The sequence below is a fragment of the Trachymyrmex cornetzi genome, unplaced genomic scaffold (genome assembly GCF_001594075.2).
Source record: "Trachymyrmex cornetzi isolate Tcor2-1 unplaced genomic scaffold, Tcor1.1 scaffold83, whole genome shotgun sequence".
NCBI classification, from domain to species: Eukaryota; Metazoa; Arthropoda; class Insecta; order Hymenoptera; family Formicidae; genus Trachymyrmex; species Trachymyrmex cornetzi.
In genome coordinates this window covers 709868-729610 of record NW_017300169.1, presented here as the reverse complement: position 1 = coordinate 729610, position 19743 = coordinate 709868, and the positions used below count along the sequence as shown (strand labels likewise).

Sequence of the window (19743 nt, the reverse complement as noted above, 5' to 3'; positions counted from 1 at the left end):
GGTTCGCAATCTCGTGTCCGAGCGAGGAGTTACGATTGTACGTGATCGCCCGTTGTCCTTCATGCACTTCTTTGAACCGGAGATGCAAGCGAGTACACGCTACGTGAAACGCTTCGATGCACGCAGTAAAAACGTTTAATCGAAGTCGTGATAATGACGAAAGCCTATACAAAAGAGGAAAACGGATGACCCTTCGCGACGTAACTCTATGCTTTACGTAATTCTGTCATCGTCAGAACATAGGAATAATGCGTGATTTTTGCAACTTTGAACACCCTTTAATGCTTGTTTCTATCGATGTAAATTAACCTTAATTTCGGTCCAACTTGATGTTCACCTCTTTCAAATTTAAAAATTAGAAAAGAAAAGGAAAGTAAGTCGAGTAATATGAAATTGAGATTTGAAAAATACAACAATGTCGAGGTGGTTTGTATTTCACGCAATTGTTAGATTTATATCTATTTAAACCAATGTAGGTTAATTTTAATCTTGGTCTAACTTGCTTGTCATTTTTTGTCTGGTATCTAAAAATTAGAAACAGAAGAAAAAGTTAAATGATATAAAAATGAGATTTTAAAAGTATGGCAATATTGAGGTTTTAATATTTTGTTCTACGCAATTGTTAGATTCATGCCTATTTAAAACAGTGTAGATTAATTTTAATCTCGATCCGATTTGTTTTTCATTTCTTTCTAATTCTAATATCTATTTCTATCATTGTAGATTAACTTCAATTTATCTTATTCTTTATTTTTTTTATTCTGAGTATCAGAACAAGAGATAAAGAGTAAGTTAAACCAAGATTAAAGTTAATCTACGTTGATAAAATGGACGAAAGAATTAAAAAAGGATGAAGTTGATATGAAATCAAGATAAAAAAAATACCAAGAAAAAAATATCAAGAAAAAAAACAATATCGAGGCGGTTTATATTTTACGCAATTGTCGGATTTGTGTTCGTTTCAACCAAAGTAGATTAATTTTAATGTTAGTCCAACTTATTCTTCATTTTTTCTAATTCTTAAAATTAGAAAAAGATAAATAATAGCGAATTCAGTCACTTGCATTACATCAGATTAGTGTATACTAAAAGCGACTGTATATGAAATTAGTAAAGTTAAATATGAAAGCATAAATATTTTAAACAATTAAATACCATACAATGATATTATTACGCGTTACAGAATATACGTGCATTATTTCATTATTCATCAAAATTGATTATGTTATGCCACTGCATTTAGATACTTTATATAAAGCAGCCTTTAATGTCCCCATTAATCCAGCATAATGCGAGTGAAATACCGAATTTACCATAAGTTGAACCGAGATTAAAGTTAATATTGGTGGAAACGCATAAATCTAACAATTGCGTGAAATGTAGATCATCTCGATATTGTTGTATTTTTGAAATCTGGATTTCATATTGCCCATGGAATTTGTAACGATAAGGACATCACGTAGCTTCGAGGAACATCTTGCGTATGAAATATTTCGAGATATCGTATTCATGGAGTTATCTAGTACTGGCATCATCTCTCTCTCTCGCTGTTGCTGAATTTGAGCAGAACTTTAACGTCCCTTGTCGCGGACGGTAGTCTCTGCGATTGTCGGTATTGCAAACGTTATCGTTCTCGTTATTATCACCGATATAGCTTTAAGGTGTTGCTGCTGCTGCTGCAGCGAGCATCATCACTCCAGCAGTAACGTAACAGAGGATCTTCGCGTTCTCAACGTCGTCACTCGTTTCGTGCTAGTATCTCGACGAGCCAGGTTATCACGAGAAGCGCTCCAGATGTTGCACGGCATTGTACAAAAGAACCTTTCGCCGGCCGCAATATCTTTAGCACAATATGTGGCGATGTTACCGACTTTAATAAGTATTATATAATGCTTGGTTTGAAATTGGGCTTGCGATGCATTGAATTTATTAGTGGAGTTTGCGAAAGTCTAAAGCTTTAGTCTCATCTGTTTTTAAAACCATGTGAAAGAATTTGAATTGAAACACCCACCTTATAATGATGATGTTTATCATCATGAATTTTTACGCATTCAAAGTTTTAAGCTGATTTTTTTATGTCTTCAAATAAAATAAATGCAGAAAACACAACAAATTTAATCTCATTTTGAATAAAATAAAATAAATGAGAAAGATTCAGGAAATTAAATAAATTCTTATTTATTTTATTCGAATTGAATCTTTTTGAAGGAAGAAATCCGCGACGTGACGAGGCAGAGTCGTGTGATCTCTTTGAGTTTATATCTATTTCTTATACTTTTAAAGTTACTTCTTGCACACAAGCATAGAACATTAAAAAACGCGTTCTAGAAGGTCGCAGACAAAGTATATTAAATTCTTTAAAGGATTTATAGGGCATTTTCCACTTTCTTCCTTTAAATTTATCTCATGTCTCGACATATGCTGTTTTTGTTTTCTCTTTCAGTAAAATTTATGACTGTACTAAAAAAAAGGGTTTAGTATTCGTGAGTATAATTACATGGAAAAATAATTATAGTTAGGTACCTACTTTATTTTTATAGTTTTACTGCTATAATTGCTGTTAGTATATTACTGCTATAACGTTAGTAATAATAATTATGTTTATTATTCTGTGTACAGAATATATATATATATATATATATAGAATCGAATATAATTATATTGTAATTTTTTATTTTTGATGCTAATATATTTTTTTACAATATAAAATTTTTACTATATATTTTTTTTTACTATAAATATAATTATTATTACTAGCATTATTGCAGTAATAACCACAAAAAATGGAGCTGCTAACCATAATTATTTTATCACACAATTATAATCACAAATACCAAACACTTTTAGTGTGGCTTTTATACGCATGGTTGTCACAAAACTGGAAATCAGAGAATTCAAAGAATTGTTATGGAAATGGAAAACTATCAGGAAAAGGAGGGAATTTTGCAAAAATTTCTAGAAAATTAAAATTCTTGGCTTTAAAAAAGTTCAATATACGTACATTACACCTACGCAGTTTTACGAATACTACCAACTTAATAATTAAAAGTGCAAGCAGTATCGCAGCAACATTGATAGTAATTTACATTGCTATGTTAAATTGATCTCCCAACAAAATATTTTACGGTATTCAAGTACGGACGAAAAAATACTTTAAAATATTATTGAAAGTCAAGGAAAATTATAAAATTCTGTCTGGAAATCAGGGAAAAGGTATAGAATTTTAGGATGAGGAATTTGTGGTAACTCTGATATTATACTTATTATTTTTTACATGCTGTTTCGCTGTTCAATAGAAAATTTCGAACGCATCATCGAATCGTCATGTGCGGTGTACAAAGTGCACGCACATCATGCGGTTCATTGTCTTTCGAGTCGCCGCGGCCGCGGCATATATTGAATCATCCTTATTTTTGTTTATAATGCGTATTGGCCTCGGTCGATTATAGTATCTTCTATCGACGTCGCCGCGGAGAAAATTTATATCCGCCTCGAGATATTCCACGATATTATTTCTCTTTGTCGTCAGGATCTACGTCTTCCTTTTCGCACATGCGTGCACTCTTTATGTCGTTTGACTTTCATAAATTATTATCTGCGACGTGGACGAATGCGATCGCATAAATCCAATCGCGCTCTCTTTGTCTCCTTATCAGCCTATGTATGCGAGCAGGAAAATGTTATACGTTCGGCTCTATATAGTTTCTTCGCTGTACACTATTATACGTTACGTACCTAGCCGTTGTGTAATTTTATCTCGACATCTCGAAGAAATTTTAGATGAAGTAGAGTACATTGCTCCGAAATCAAATCGGAGTAGTGACACTTGTTACATTATCAAAATTATTGCGAAGGAAATATATTTTATACGTTTTAAATCATATTTTATACTTTGGAATCATATTTTATACTTTGGAATTATACATTAAAGAAATTTCATTAGAAATTTAAGTAACGTGTAAAAGAAGCTTGTGATTATGAGGTAACTAAAAAGTAATTAATGGTTTAACTGAAAACTAAGTTACGGTAGTCTTAAATGTAATTAATGTGTGCATTAAATTTCACACAAATCCACGGAAAATTTTATGGAAAGTACATTAAATTTAATAAAATTTTATGAAAAGTACGTTAAATTTCGTGGATATATACACAAATATGTTTTCCAGTTACAAATACCTACATTAAATTTAATGTAATATAATTATATTTAATGTAATGTTATGAGATTAAATTCAACTTGTGTAACTTATAATAAAATTATATTAAATTTCATGATATTTTTAACAGTGTATTTTGTATATTTTACAAATTTTTACGAATGGTACTTTACTGATTTTTTAAAATTCTACGTTCGCGGTAGATTTTTTGCTACAACTACAGGATATTATGGAAAATACAATGGAGATGGTGCTTTTCATTCTAATTTTATATCGGAGATACGAACATATTTTCGCTGATACGCGCGGGAGTACGCGCGAAATACGCGTAGCGGGGGAGAGCGACGAAATTTACGTGATTTTGGTGCTCACGCAATGATTTCACTCGCACTAGCCCATTGTGCTCGCGAAACATCCCCGTCCATTGTTGTACATAACGTCGCTGGAGCAGCGGCGCGGCTGGAAAATTACGAGGGAGCTTTCTCCGCCTCTTTCCGTGCCTCCTACTCTCTTCCGGTTACGCTAGTCGGGACGAACAATGACCTGGAAAAGCTCAAGAAAGCTTTAAGCCCGCGACTGTACACTCCCCGAGACCAGCTCTCCGCAGCTTTGTCGTCGCAATTCGAAATGGCAAGAAGAAAAAAAAAAATACCGCCCGCAAAACTACCGCAATAATATCACGAAATCAAATAATATCTTTATGAAGTGGGTTAATCGTATATATGTATAAGCTTGAAAACTTGATCCGTAACTGTCGTTATTCACGCGATCATCTGGTAGAGTTTAAAAATTGCAAACATTTTACTCTGAGAAAAGTATTACCAAGTGTTTAAAATGTCACCAAAGTTCGACTCCCTTGAGGTCCAAATCCGCTTTTCCGCTCTATGGAAAATTGTCGCTGGCCTCGTTGTAACTTTCATAAAAGCTCTCTCTCTCTCTCTCTCTCTCGTTGATGCGGATCGTTAAAAGTCTTACGTACGAACGAAACGTAACGCGATGAGCTAAATACGGCCTACGAACGCGGTGACCGACGAAAATAATCCTCTGTTCGAAGTAGATAAGCGCTGTTGCGCACCCGGGGAAAATGTGCGCGACTCGTTGGCGTGAGCGGACCGGAGGATTGTGCAACTATCGAATGGAGGTAATAATAAGGTCGTGGGCACGGTGAATCCGGTAACTCTTGCTCCGTGCATTCACCGCCTGGCCAGTCTGTGCTTTATTATCGTGAGTGACGCGCGCGCGCGCAAGAGATAGAGAGAGAGAGAGAGAGGCTTTATGCATGTATTTCACAGTGCGGCGTATTGTGAAATCTTGATGAAAACTTCGTAAATTATTGTACACCGTAAATTCAGCGTTTACGCGCACGACGAAAACTTGGCAAATTTACGCCTGGGCTAAAATCTTTAACGTTCGGGATTTTATAATCTGCATGAATTTTCATTTTTGGAGAATGATTATCGATGACTTTTTTTTTAATTAGAGTCACTCCCTTTGCTGGAGCTTGCGTTTTTTTACACGAAGCATAATGTCGCGACCGCGAACGTTTTAAGTTTTCGGCGTCAAAGGACCTTGCAGTGACAATAAATTAGCGTTAATCGCCGTCGGATGATTATAAAAGTTTGGACACGCGCAAAATTTCCCTCCGTAAATCATTCCGCAAAATGAGAATTCAAGACGAAAGAGTTGAGCGTGGAAGGCAGCCTGCTTTTACCTCGTGACCACCATGGTAAAACGTTCCTATCCCTCACTTGTGTCTACTTTGTTCCATTTCGGTCCACTTTAGTCCAATTTGTCTAACGTCCATTTTCCGCCGAGCGCTGCCTTCGGTAAAGAAAAAAAAATAGTAAAGCCAACTAGAAGTACCTCTCGGCGCGAGCATCTTCAGCGGACGTCCGGTTTCATCGTAATATTCTCGGGGTTGTTTTGCCTGAGGAGTAAAAACAAAAAAAGAAAAAGAGAATGAAAGGAAATTGCGACGTGCGGCCAACAAACCCGGTTACTAAGGCAATTAAAATTAACCATGCTAATAAAACCGTGTCAAACGACGCTGAAATTCGAGAGGGCACTCGAGTGTGAAAAACAGATAATCCTGGAAGCAGAGCGGAGAAGATGAGTGAGTCCAATGTGGGTGATTCGAATCACGAACATGCGAAGAAACGGCGTGACTAAGAGGAGAATAAGAGGAGGGAAACGGTGCGAAGAATCGCATTTTAAAGGGTCACGTTGAGAGAGACCGCGAGAATAATTTGGCTAATAACGGAAATTAATTGCGAGCACGCATTCTTATTCCTCTTCGAAATTCGAGCGTACCGTGCAACACGAAAAAGCTGGCGTAAAAGAACAGCGGCGGTAGAACGGCGATGGTGTGCGGTTGTAATTAAAGAGTTTTCTCTCGAAAAGCGATCACCTGAAACTCGCGTTCGGTAGAACGCGAGGTAGGAATGCGATCTAATGAATGGCTTTTGCTCAGGGTTTTAAATGACTGGTAACCGTAAAGGAGAGCTCGCGTCGTTAACTCGATTTTGTAGCGTAATATAATCTATCCGCACTTTTCGTTATTAATTATCCCGTTGATCGACGAGGAACGTTTCTTCTTCTGATTTTACGGCAACTATTCAGGTTGGATTAAGAAAAACCCAAGGTTCAATCTTCTCGGTTTTCGCAACGAACTTAATTTCTGATAGAATAAAGCGCGAGAGAGAGAGAGAGAGAGAGAGAGAGAGAGAGAGAGAGAGAGAGAGAGAGAGAGAGAGAGATACACAGAGAGATGTACGATAGATTTATGAAGGAATAACATATTCAAAGATCTGAATGATGAAGATGGTGATGCTCCTTTGCAGAAACTACCCAAGACTTATTTATATTTCACAGTAATCCTTGAGCGGATTTCAGGCAAAGTGAATTTTTTAGGTGTTCTGCATTTACTTACAAAACTGAGCGAAAATTTTAATAAAGTTAAATAGATTTGGGTCTCCCAACAAACCAGTTTACAACGAGAATATTTGCCTCGTTTTAATTTATAACGGTAAAACGGACTCCCGTGCATGTAATGTGCCTCTATATTTTTTATATAGACCCGTCAGAGATTGCTTTGATTGGAAGTTTCGCTTTGCGAAATGAATACAATTCGAATTTCGAGATCGCGGTATTATGAACGCACATAAAAAAGCTTTTTATTTATTTGCAGTAGTTTGATGCGAATTAGCTTTTCCTGTATAACGTCCAGTTTTATCTCATTATTTTTTAATTCCACGACATTTAACATTATGTATCTTTATGACGGAGCTCCAATTTAAAATTCTGTTATAAAACGAAATTCATAAACAGAAGTATATATAAATTAAGAGAATATGATTTTATCATCTGTCATCTCCTTTGAAATTTGATTAATTGAGAGGCTTATAAATGGTTATTATAAAAATCTACGCAAAAAACGATTGTGCTCAGGTATCTAAAAATTTAGCTAGATATAAATCTGAAAATAATTTTGTTGAACTATTATAATAATCATGTAGAAACTTTAGGCATGATGAGCAATGCTGCAAAAAAGCTACAAAATATTTTGATATTCTAGCAACTAACTTGAGTATCCTACATAATTATTTTGAAAATAAAATTTTCAAATCTATAAATTTCTAAATCTGTTAGCTAACTATTAAACTCATAGCATCAAATTATACTTAATTTAAGTTATTTTTAACTTCTATAAGTCGCCACTGCTTCTTCTAATATATCTTTAATTTAACTGAAACAGTGGAGTTAAACAATTCAATTCAAGAAAATATATTGAATTTAATTCAAATTTAATTTCTTACTTATTGAGTACATAACGTTAATATAGATGTTGTTTACTTCGAAATTAATCGTAGAAGTGAATTGATTTGCATTTTAGCATACATGGAAGTTAAAAATAAGAAAATGTTATTTAAGTCAAGGAATTGAGTTTACCATTGTTTCTTTAATATTTAAGTATACATTTTTTAATATTTCAATCAAACCGTTCTTTCTGTGTATAAATATCTCGATAACTTTGTTTGCACTAAAATGTATTTCAAAGAATTTGTCATCAAGGAATGCATATGATAAACAGGTTGGAACGCCACGTAGATCTATAGCAGAAATTTAATATCTCTGAGAGCACATCGGCGTTGATATTTCAAATTATCGTTAACGGACGTCAGTGCATTCGAAGGCCCGAAGGCGTAAAGGTGATGATGGCAGCGGTGCGAACCGTGTCGCTGCATCTCCGCTACATATTGTGTGCAATATGCTTTGCGGGCATCCGGTTCCCGGTGCAGTGGCGTAGTATCGAGCATCCGGTTCGCCGTGGCGAGACGACGTTAAGGGTTTCCCATTGAAGCGTACCTCGGCTTGATTAATGTTAAAACGGTAGAGAGCCTTAAGTCCAACCGTCGGACGCTGTCGGTTTTTTACGGTGCTTGCTTTTAGTAATTTCTCTTAGTCCTTTTAAGTAATAAAAAAATCTATTGTTATATACGTGGAGCACGTGACCGATACGAGTGCAGAAAATGTATCCATAAAAGATAATGACATTTTACATCGCTGCTTTTAGGGCAAATACGTTTTTTCTAGACGGGTTAGCTTCCGCAGAAAAAAGCATATGCTAACGTCTAGAAGTGGCGTGAAAGCGTTGTATGCAGAAGAGCTTACGGTATAAAATTATAAAGTAGGCTATTGTCTCTATCTCTTGCTATTATAACAAGAGAGTATTTCCTTAAAAAGATTTTATTATATAATCTCGAGACTATCTATTAAGAGAATATTGGTAGATATTGTACACATTTTGGCATAATACCTCCATGATGAGAGAAATTTGGTATGCATGTAGAAGTTCAGGAAATTCCAGTTTTTTAATATTATTAGACCGCAAAAAAGTTACGTCGATAATGCGCTAACAGATTTTTTTCTCCATGTAAATGCAAATTATAAAAATTAAAACAGGTATTGCCTTTACGGAAACTCGCACTCCGGTGGTAGGACCGTGTCCAATTTTCTGTAACGGCATCTAGTAATCGAGTTTAGATAACTGAAATTACTTTTTAAACGAGAAATATTGCTTTGCATGTTTTTGCTGGTAACGACGAAAAACGTTAGAGAAAAATACCTTAAAATTTTGCATTCGCGCAACGGTGGAACTTTACGTTTCACTTTCGATAGTTCTGACGATCGTTAAAATCGCAAGCTCCATGAAAATGATATTTGCGTACTAGAACATGATGAGTTCGCTCGTTCATGAATGGAAAAAAATATTGCGAGATTTATTGCATATTCATATCTTATAACAGTTTGGTCCAATTTTGTACTAAGAGTCAATATCAAGACATTTTAAAGTAAAAAAAAAAGAATTGTACAATTTAATATACAAAATAAATGTAAATATTCTAACAGTTTAGTTTGATTTTCCTGATTTGATCCTGCTATAACTTAAAAGAAGTTAATTGAAAAACATACAGATATACATATAGTAATTAGTAATAGTGTCTAATTCCGATAATTTTATAAAATCGGCTTATTTTCAATGAAACAATCCAGAATATCAGTTGCTATTTAAAACAGAGCATGATACACTCCGTTTTGATGAGAATGTGAATTGGACTCAGAGGCTTCAATATTAATTTCTATTCAATATTCCATTCGTTTCTCGTTTTTATAAACCCTTCATAATGCGGAAAGACATTTTATATAATTATATACGATTGGGATACAAAGAGACTCGTATAATTAAAGGCGCGTCGATAATATACGCTATGGAAATTTTCCGACCCAATACTTCATTTGACACTCTGTTTACTGTCGCATTATGCACGCGCTCGCACATACTCTCCGCAACGGGAATTGTAAATGGCGATTGCCGAGTTATGGAAACGGACGGATTGTTTCTTTGTTGATCGGATATACGTCAATCAAGCCGTCGTCAATGGATTGTCGTATGCAGGAGAAGGATTTGGAATTAGAATCTGTGTGCTCACAGACACGTCTGTGGCTGGAATGTGCGAGTGTGCAACACGATAGAGACAAGCAAGTAGACGGAAATGTCAGTGTGAGCAAATGTCTAGCAGGTTTGGGAATGGTTTACAGCTACGGATCCATGTTCTATGGTAGAGGTTTCATGGCGAGACATTTATCGGTTTATACTAATTCTGAATTTACTTTTGCTCACATTAAAGCATTTTTAAAAGAGGAAGCATGAAAGAGATTAATGTTATGTTAATCCTCGACTACAGTAACGGGTTGTTTGAACCCAAAGCGAAAATTGTTTAATGGTCGTATAACCTGTAGCTGTAGTTAAGGAAGTTAATTGCAAATCACGGCTAGGCGGAAATAAAAGATGTCTTGCAGTTAGTCTGTAATGAATTTTTTTTTTCAAAGAATTGCGAATGAAGGTGTATGAAACATTTGGTAAAGAATCATCTGCTTACATCGAGTTGAAACGGTATATCTAAATGTTTTTTTTACTCTTGCTAATGCTAAATACTCTCAATGACATGTGAATCGCGTGATGCTTCATAATGATGTTGGAACTTCAAGACTATAATCATTTATATTGAGAACTGCTATTTTTTATAGATTATAATTAATGTAAAGACATTATGAGCAATGATAAAAGAAATTCCGAGCGCTATTTTAATGTTATTAAGTATCTTTTCTCCGAGCATCAATTCTTAATAACACAGAAGTAAAATATTTATTCAATCCCTTCTCAATGCAATGGATAGTTTTTTGTCGAATGTTTTATGTCTTTATTTGCGATTCTTTAAAGACAATGCTTTTAATAAATTAATTCCAAAGCATCTTTTATTTCTGCTTAGCCACACTGAAAAAAAGGATTGGCTGCTGCAGCAAATTAGATGGTAAAATATAGCATGGCATTTCTAATTGATTGCAGCAGCCAATTTTTGGTCGTGTTAGCCTATTGAAATCCTATACTGACATTGCGGATAGGCTAACGCAATCAATAATTGACTGCTGCAACCAAAAATTGGCTGTCACAGCCAATTAAAAATGCTATGCCATATTTTACCATCTAATTTGCTACAGTAGCCAACCTTTTTTTTTCAGTGCATAATTTGCAATTAACATAACGCGCATTGTTCTTGCATGCTCTCTTTTAAAAATTATCTTTTTTTTTATAGAAAGAAACGATTTTGTATGTGTATGAAATATTTAAAAATTCAGCTAAATACATATCTGAAAATTATTTTATTGGACTATTAAAATAATTATGTATGACCCACAAGCTGAATGTTAAATGTTGCTTGAATGTTAAAAAATTTTTTGCAGCATTGCTCTTTATATTTGAGTTTCGTACGTAATTATTTTGCTGGTCCAATTAAATTATTTTCAAATCTATATTTAGCTAAATTATTAAACATTTTAACAAAATCGTTCTTTCTGTGTTGAAATGTTGTAAAGAAGCAAAACTGACATAACATTGCATATGAAGTATTTCGGAACGGATTGCACTATATTTTATATATTTAATTAAAAGTTTTTGTAAGTTAATATTTTAATTATTTTTATCACTTAGTTACGATTATTAAATTTATTATAATTTAAAAAATAAAGTTTATTTATTAAACTAATCGGAAAATAATCCGTTTACATTTTAAAAAGTTAAATCATCAAAATTTTTCAGCTCAAAATTCTGAAAGAATCTCTGATAGTTATATTATTTAATCGGCGTACTGTTTTTTTCCATTGGGAAAATGCTGATTGTTTTTAAAAAAATAGTTGACAGATAACTCAATATTCCTGGGATACCATAAAAAATATTATATTTGTTAACGAGATGTTTACATCCATATCGTTTGTCTCGTCAGTGTAACTACAATACACTACTACTAATTTACACTACTAATTTGTAAAAAGTGGCCGTGAACATCCTCTATTTGCGTACTACGCTCTCGATTTTCAGGTTGCGTAATTGTTGGCACGATATTTCGACGTTTCTGCATTTTTTTTTTTTGCATACGGGAATCAATTCCAATTATCGCACACAATGACGGGGGGGGGGGGGGGGGGGGGGGGGGGTTGTAAATCAGAGAAGGAGATCCTAACCACTCTGCTCTTGTGGACTAATAAGAGGGTGGTTATCGACCGATTAAAAAAGCTGGAAGTATTCTGGAAAAAAAGAACAGAGATTCTGGGAGATTTAATACCAGATAGGATTGAGAGGTGCGGACAGGTTGTAGCGGTCCTAAAAGAGAGCGAAAATTTGTATCTTGTCATCCTTGAGGGCGTATGCATATCTAACGGCCGCCGTATGCAACAACCATGCTCGAGAGGCGTGTAAATTTTAACGACTCGCCGGCAAGATGGTGGGCGCATTTCTATCTGGCGTGTGTCGCGTCCGCTTGTAGTCCACTGTGCTCCCAAGTCTGCGAAATTGCTCCTCCAGGTAATTACTCCGTGTTGAAATCGTTTTCACGTGTGACCGCCCGTTTTTCGTTACGGGACGAAATGAGAACCTCGTGCGAAAATGCAATTCGCGAAAATGTATGCGCGCAGCTCGTTCATTTGACTCGAGGCAGTTTGTATACACGAGAAATGTATACTTTGCATAAATAATATTCTCGGGACAAGGAAACTATAAAGTAAATAGGAATGCGCGCGCGATGTGGCTTGTATCATAATAGTACATATGAAGCATCAAAAACGCGCGAGATTGTGGAGAATCCATATGTCGTCGAAGAACGCGACTCGCAAATAATTCTACACTGGAAAAAGAGTCTGGTTGCATTGGAATTCTGCTTAAAAATGAACAAATCAAAATTTTCTGGTTGAATTTATTATAATTCTAGTTGAATTAACCAGAATTTCAACCAGAAATTTTTCTGAGTATGAGACTCGATTTTTCTGGTTAACTTGTGGTTTAGAATTAACCTCATCTCGGATTAACTTGATGTAAAAATATTTTTCTTCCTATGATTAATCATTAAACTGATAGTTTCATAGTAATAACTTTAAATTCACTATACAACCATTAGTTTGGCGATTAACTATAGCTAGAAAAATACAATTTTTATACTATTATCAGGATAAGTTTAATCACAATAAAAAAAAAATGAAAAACCGGACATAAGTAACACGCTTTACAATTAAGGATGTATTATTTTATTCTCAATTTCAAAAAAATATGTATAAATATATCAAAAATAAGAAGTTCAATAATAAATATTATAATTTCAAATTTTAGAAAGAATAACCATGTCTGCTGTGTATGACGTCAATTTCGAGACGTTCAGTATATTATAACTAATGTATAAATTAGTGCTCGGAAACATCAGACGATTTGACAGTTCGAACAGTTTCAATCTCAAGTTCGAACGTTAAATAGTTCGGACTGAATGTATGTTCGAACTATTTCAACTGAAAGTTCGAATTTATTACATTTCGAACTCAGACATAACAAGTCGTCCTCAGGATAAACCTGAATATGACTATGCCGCGACTTTTTCTTTTTGACATTTTTGTAATGTTTATATATTCAAGTCTCGTGAAAAACTGCTCTTTTGTTTCCAAGGCATATTATATTTGTTTACGAATCGTCCAAACTTTAGACATAACGAATTAACATTTCATACTGATCGTTTCAGCTCGAACTGTTCGAACTGTCCGAAATATTCAAATTAGATGCTCATTTTTTTCAACTTTGAACTATTTGAATAGATCGAATATTCAACATGTTCGAATCTTTTGTCTGAGCCCTAGTATAAATGAAATATTGAAAATATACAGGCAATAATAAAATAATTTCTTTAGAATATCTCGACTTTTTTTTGTTTAAATCTCGCTGAAAATGAAACAACTAGAATTCTATTATCCAGAGCAGAAAAATGCAGGTAATTACGGAAAGAACAATTTTGTTAAAGTATTTAAAAATTTACTTACACTGAAAAAATATTAAATTTTAATAAATATTTGTTTAAATAGTTCTAAAGAAATATTTACTAAATGTAAACATATTTGATACAACAACCATTAATTTGGCTTTTTTACTACCATTTTTTTTGTTGGGTTAATTACTGTAAGGAAATGTTTACTTAATACTATTAAAAAAATCTGTATTAAGATTTTAAAATTAAATTTTGTCCCATATAGATATAGATCTGAAAATAATTTTGTTGAAACTATCAAAATCATTATACAGGAAATTCAAACATGATGAACAATGCTGCAAAACATTTTAATATTTTAGCTACCAGCTTGAGTGTTCTCCATAATTATTTGATAGTCTAATAAAATTATTTTCAGAGATCTGTATTTAATCTGTTATAAATTTTTAGATGCTTCAGCGAAATTGTTCTTTCTGCACATTAAAATAACGATCTTAGATTATCTCGGTTTTTTTGTGTGTCTAAATCTTGCTGAAAATAAAGTCAAACTGAGAATTCTGCTGTGCAGAGGAGAAAATAAATTCAGGGAGTTAATACGGCTCGTCATCCTCCGCTCGATTTCATCTGATAGATTAGATTACGACGATCATAAAGTTCAAAGCTGTGTAACTGTATCGCCGGCGAAGCTGACGTTTGTTGGATATCGTTTGGTCTCGAGCGTTCGCCGGTATTGAATAACGCTCATTACACTTTTGTGACCGCGCAAGAAAAGGGATATCATAGAGTCGGCGAGACAGCGATTGCTCATTTCGCGTTTACGATCGGGGGGTGAAAATTTTCACGGGTGGAGATGATTTTATCCTCGAACTTTTCATCGATGTAAACTTGGGGCATGGTCTTTCTCCTAGGCGACACAATGAGCTTTTGTTTCTATTGAAAACGACACTGCCGTATCTCGCCCAAGATATTAATCGGGGCGAAACTCTGGCGCGGATCAAGCGGTATTATAGCGGTCGCGTGTGCGCTCGTACGTGAGACCGCGGTCCGATTGAATCGTAAATTACCCCGCGGCGAATTATTCATTGCGCGCGTTTTCGTTTCGGTAGGCTGCGTAATAATCCAACCGCCCGTTTTGCAGCGCGTCAATTTTTAATGTCGTCTCGGCTTTTCGCGCAAGATTTGTCACCGTCGCGTTACCCCCGCGCAAATACCATCCACGATGCGATCATTAATCATGAACAACTCGGTAGAATTATTCACTAGTCTCTCCATGGAGTCGGTAAAAGCCGATCAGCGGTGAAGCCGCGGGTGCGAAATGGATTGGTTTTAACGAATGGCTGATCTCTCTATTTTGATGCACGATATCTTGGTTGCGTCAGAGAGGAAAGCGTATGTCGATGTCGATTAGCAGCTCGTAACTTATTAACTTTTTTCCTGCAAAATCTGGGTCTTTTTTGATACAAGCGAAATTTCACTCTCAAATTTTACTCTCATTTTTGCTCAAATTTAAATTTTTATTAATCCTTTGTGAACCGACGATCCCATTTGGGGTCACTCTTTTTTATTTTATAAATTACTCGCTCGATTTTTACGAAACTTGGCCTATGGGATAATTTGGTAATGCTTTACTCGAATTCAAGTCAAAAATACAAAATTCAAAATGGACAGAAAAATATATAATTTGACTATTATACAACTCTCGGTTTTAGAATTCATTGCAAAGTAACATAAAGTTCCTAGTTTTGCTTTATTTGAAGCTCATCAAAGCTATGCCAAATAATAGTTAATACTGATTTTCAAACTAACTTTCAAACTTTGATTGTAAGTTCTGTGACTTCTATTTCATGGAGGTTATCTTCTTGATGAAATTCGATATTTTCAGGCTACATTCAAACTTAGATACCAAGACTATCCTAAAACCGAGTTTCGCGATAATCAAATCACTTTTTGAAATTTCAATTTTAAAATTCTGAACCAAATCGAATTCAGCGACTTCGAAAGCTCTTAGAAAACAAGATCTTTCACAAGTTACTTCGTTAGAAAGCTCCGGTCTTTAAATAAAGATTTTAACATTAATATAAAAAACTATTTGGTAATGTAATAAACATGTTGAAAAGTAACCCTGAATTTTTTTTTAAATCTAGAATAGTAAAAATCTTGGACTTAGCAAAAAAATTGCATTATACTATTCTAGGTTTTAAAAAAAATTGCATTACCAAATAATTTTTAATTGAAATGTTAATTACTTTCATTTAATACAATGAAAAATATGAATAAAAATGAGAGTGAAATTTGAGAGTGACATTTGACTTGTGCCAAAAAAGACTCAAATTGCAGATGGAAGGGGAAAAATATAATTGCTGATGGAGGATTAATATTTACAGGGTATAATAAATTTTTCCGCAAATAACTATTATCTTTTTTTATTTGCAGGAGGGATCTCGCGGTGATCGGAAAGAGGGGGGCAAGAGGGGACGCAAGCCTGGCAGGAAGGCGGCGGACAAGGCGGACATGAAAGCTAAGCTCGGTAAGTAGCTACGTGAAGGATACTTGTCGACATCTCCTAGACACCTGCTTTAACATTTCGCGATCTTGTCGCCGTTATAATGCTTATAATACGATTTTATCTTGATTGCGACTCGAATTGAAATTGTTTCACACTACGGTGAAATTGTGCGACAATACAATTAATTGTTGCTCCAATTAGATTAATGAAATAATTTGGAATCAGTAATTAAATAATTATGATTAAAATTCATTAAATAATGCATAAATATGAATTGGATGGTCTGTCATTGCTCATTAATCATTATCTAATAATTATAAAATGAAACGAAGTTATTAGATTCGTTTCAGTAGTGTAACATATTATATTAATTTATTCAATTAAAATTGTAATAAAAATATAATTATTTGAATGACTGAGGTAATTTAACTGTGACTGTGATTGATATTATTTTTATGATTTATTATTTGATAATAATCGGATATTGATTAATATTTTATTATAAATTATAGGCCATTGATTACTTAAAATACAATCGCAATCAATTATCGATTTGATTAGATTTTGTCCATCATTGTTGTGTCGATGCTTTAATTGGTTATACAGAGAATAATACATTATACTAATTATAATCTAATAATTTATACTAATTACAATGTAATAAGTGAACTTTTCGATGTTATGCTGATTGATTCGTAGACATAGAATAATCTATATGTATGAATTGGTTGTAATTGGAAATTATTATTTTATAAAAATACATTATATATTATACAGATTTTCGATAGAGTTCATTTGGAAAAATATCTTTCCTAATTCTGAGTGGCAAAAATATAGGGTGACGAAAAGTTTGACCACAAAGTTTTGTGCGTTTGTCAAATCATTACTCAAATCATTACGAGTTGATATTATTTATCGTCATTTTTCTGTTAAAATGACGTTAAAGACATCATCGCCATCAAACGTTTAACTATTTTCCGTTTTTTTTAAATTTTACAGAATATAATAATTCCTATTTATGTAAACAGTTAACATTATGTAATATAATAATATACATTGTTATTATATAAAAAGTGACAAAAAGGTTTGTGTGACAAAATTTTGTGCATTTATCTCGTAAATTATTACTCAAGTAGCAAGGTGACGTTATTTGACGTTATTTTCACGTTAAAATGACATTAAAGACATCAGCTTGCTACATGGGTAGTAACGTATTAAACAAAATTCTGAAGTGTTATAGTTACATCTTATTAAATACTAAAAAGAGTCTGGGCCAAAAGATTTTCATCTGATGATGAACTAAAGGCCGCTCTATTGACTTTCTGGGAAAATTTAATAATGAAAAAACGCAGGCAATTGTTGACATGTCCCCGAAGCGTCTTAAAATTTGCATCAAAGCTAAAGGTGATTTTGGAAGCACCGAGAAAAAATTGTCCATTTGACTAAATTAATTTAGTTGTTTTTATTTCTTTTGTTGGAGAATATATGTATTTAAGTCAAATATAATACGTTGGACTTAAATGCATACATTTTTCACCGAAAGAAATAAAGATGAATTAAGATTTAGTCAAATGAATATTTCTTTTTTCAGTGTATTAATTATTAAGTATTTTTGATATTTAATTTTGTTTTTTTTTTAAATATACATGTTATTAATGAGTTGATAAAATTTTGTGACCAAACTTTTTTGTTACCCTGTACATGTTAAAAGTAAGGACGATGATCAAAGGAATAATAAACGCGGATATTGTGGCCACTGGACCGACTTTTATCTATTTCTCCGATGCACTGAGAGAAAAACTTTTTGATATTGTAACTATAATTACATATTATTATAATTATAATTATGACTATTATTATGGTATTAATAATAACTATATATGTATCAATCATACATATATGCTATTTAGTCCGTTTATTTAGTCCGGAAAAACAATTCGGCGCGCAGTTTGAAAAAGACTACAATATGGTATATATGCAAGTACATATATAGGATATATTAGTAATTCAAGATTGAATTATTTAAAGCAACAAAGATCCAGCTCGGACCGTAATAGGCAGTTACATTATAGTATTAATTGAGTTTTTCAAATATACGGTCAAAATATAAATACATACATATAGGGTAACTCCGGTATATACGCCGCACATATCAAAAATTTAATTTATTAAGTATTATTTACTATGTTTAAAATAAACGAACTATATCAGTAAAAACTTTGTACTGTCTACTACTATGAAAAAAAAATTAGAAATCCGAAATATTTAGTTTTCGTATTAAAAAATAAACTTTTTGAAATCTTGCATTTTTGCTATATATAGATAATGGGTGGGATATATGGCAAAAATACAAGGGTTTCAACAAGCTAAACAAAGAATACCGAAGCAAAGCACTTGTATTTTGCTATACAACATGCTTTACTATTCCTCTACACGTATGTATCACGAAATAATCACTAGGTCTTTTACACGCCTTACAGTAATCATTCTAATATAACATAAAGGCATGTAACAGAGTAGTTGCGAAAAAATTACCCCCACTCCTATTTTTTCTGACTTCCACGGCGGAAGTTAGTTATACCGGAGTTACCCTATTACATATAGTTAGCAACCGAAAATTAACTATAAAGTTATAAAGTAACTATATATATAAATATCACAAAGTTTCTCTCTCTCTCTCTCTCTCTCTCTCTCTCTCTCTCTCTCTCTCTATAAGTATGTTTTAATTCTTCAACGCTTCTTTAATCCAGGTACGAAAACTCGCGTGAAATAGAGAGATAGCGTGTTCTACAAGACAATAAAACGAATGTATGTGTGGCCAGCAGATATATCAGCCATTCGCTGCACTCTGACTTTATGCGTATATGTACTTATAGCGTGTCGACGTCTACCGCGTTTCTTGATTAAAACGTTTAGTAGCTGCAACAGCACGTCTTTCACGCGAAGAGAGAATCGCGTATCTACTAATTGTATACGCGACTTCTATTTTGCATTCGTTCACGCTGTAAGGTTGCACGAAATGGTGCGAACCGTTGGACAGGAACGTTTATCTCTTCGGCGAATGAATATTTATACTCAGGTCGTCCCACAGCGGTTTCTCGATACCTCGGCGAACGAGGATTACCGACCGCGCTCTTACCGTACGGTTATCGTTTGGCTATTTTGCAATTCCGCCATTTCTGCCGCGAAGCTCCTCGGGGTAACAAAAGCGAGAAGAGAAGAG

The 19743-nt window shown here is 33.9% G+C and overlaps 1 protein-coding gene across 2 annotated transcripts in view; it reads left to right on the top strand.

Moving 5' to 3' along the window:
* The window catches only part of REPTOR-BP (REPTOR-binding partner), a 37181-nt gene that overhangs the window by 7668 nt on the left and 9770 nt on the right, over nt 1-19743 (top strand). Inside the window, exons 1-2 of one of the 2 annotated variants that reach the window (XM_018519280.1) lie at nt 5217-5298; nt 16448-16541. In XM_018519280.1, the coding sequence (XP_018374782.1) occupies nt 5242-5298; nt 16448-16541 (151 nt within the window). In that variant the 5' untranslated portion in view covers nt 5217-5241. Of the gene's footprint in view, nt 1-5216; nt 5299-16447; nt 16542-19743 lie in introns of those variants that run through there. The other variant, XM_018519279.1, reaches the window with a different exon arrangement.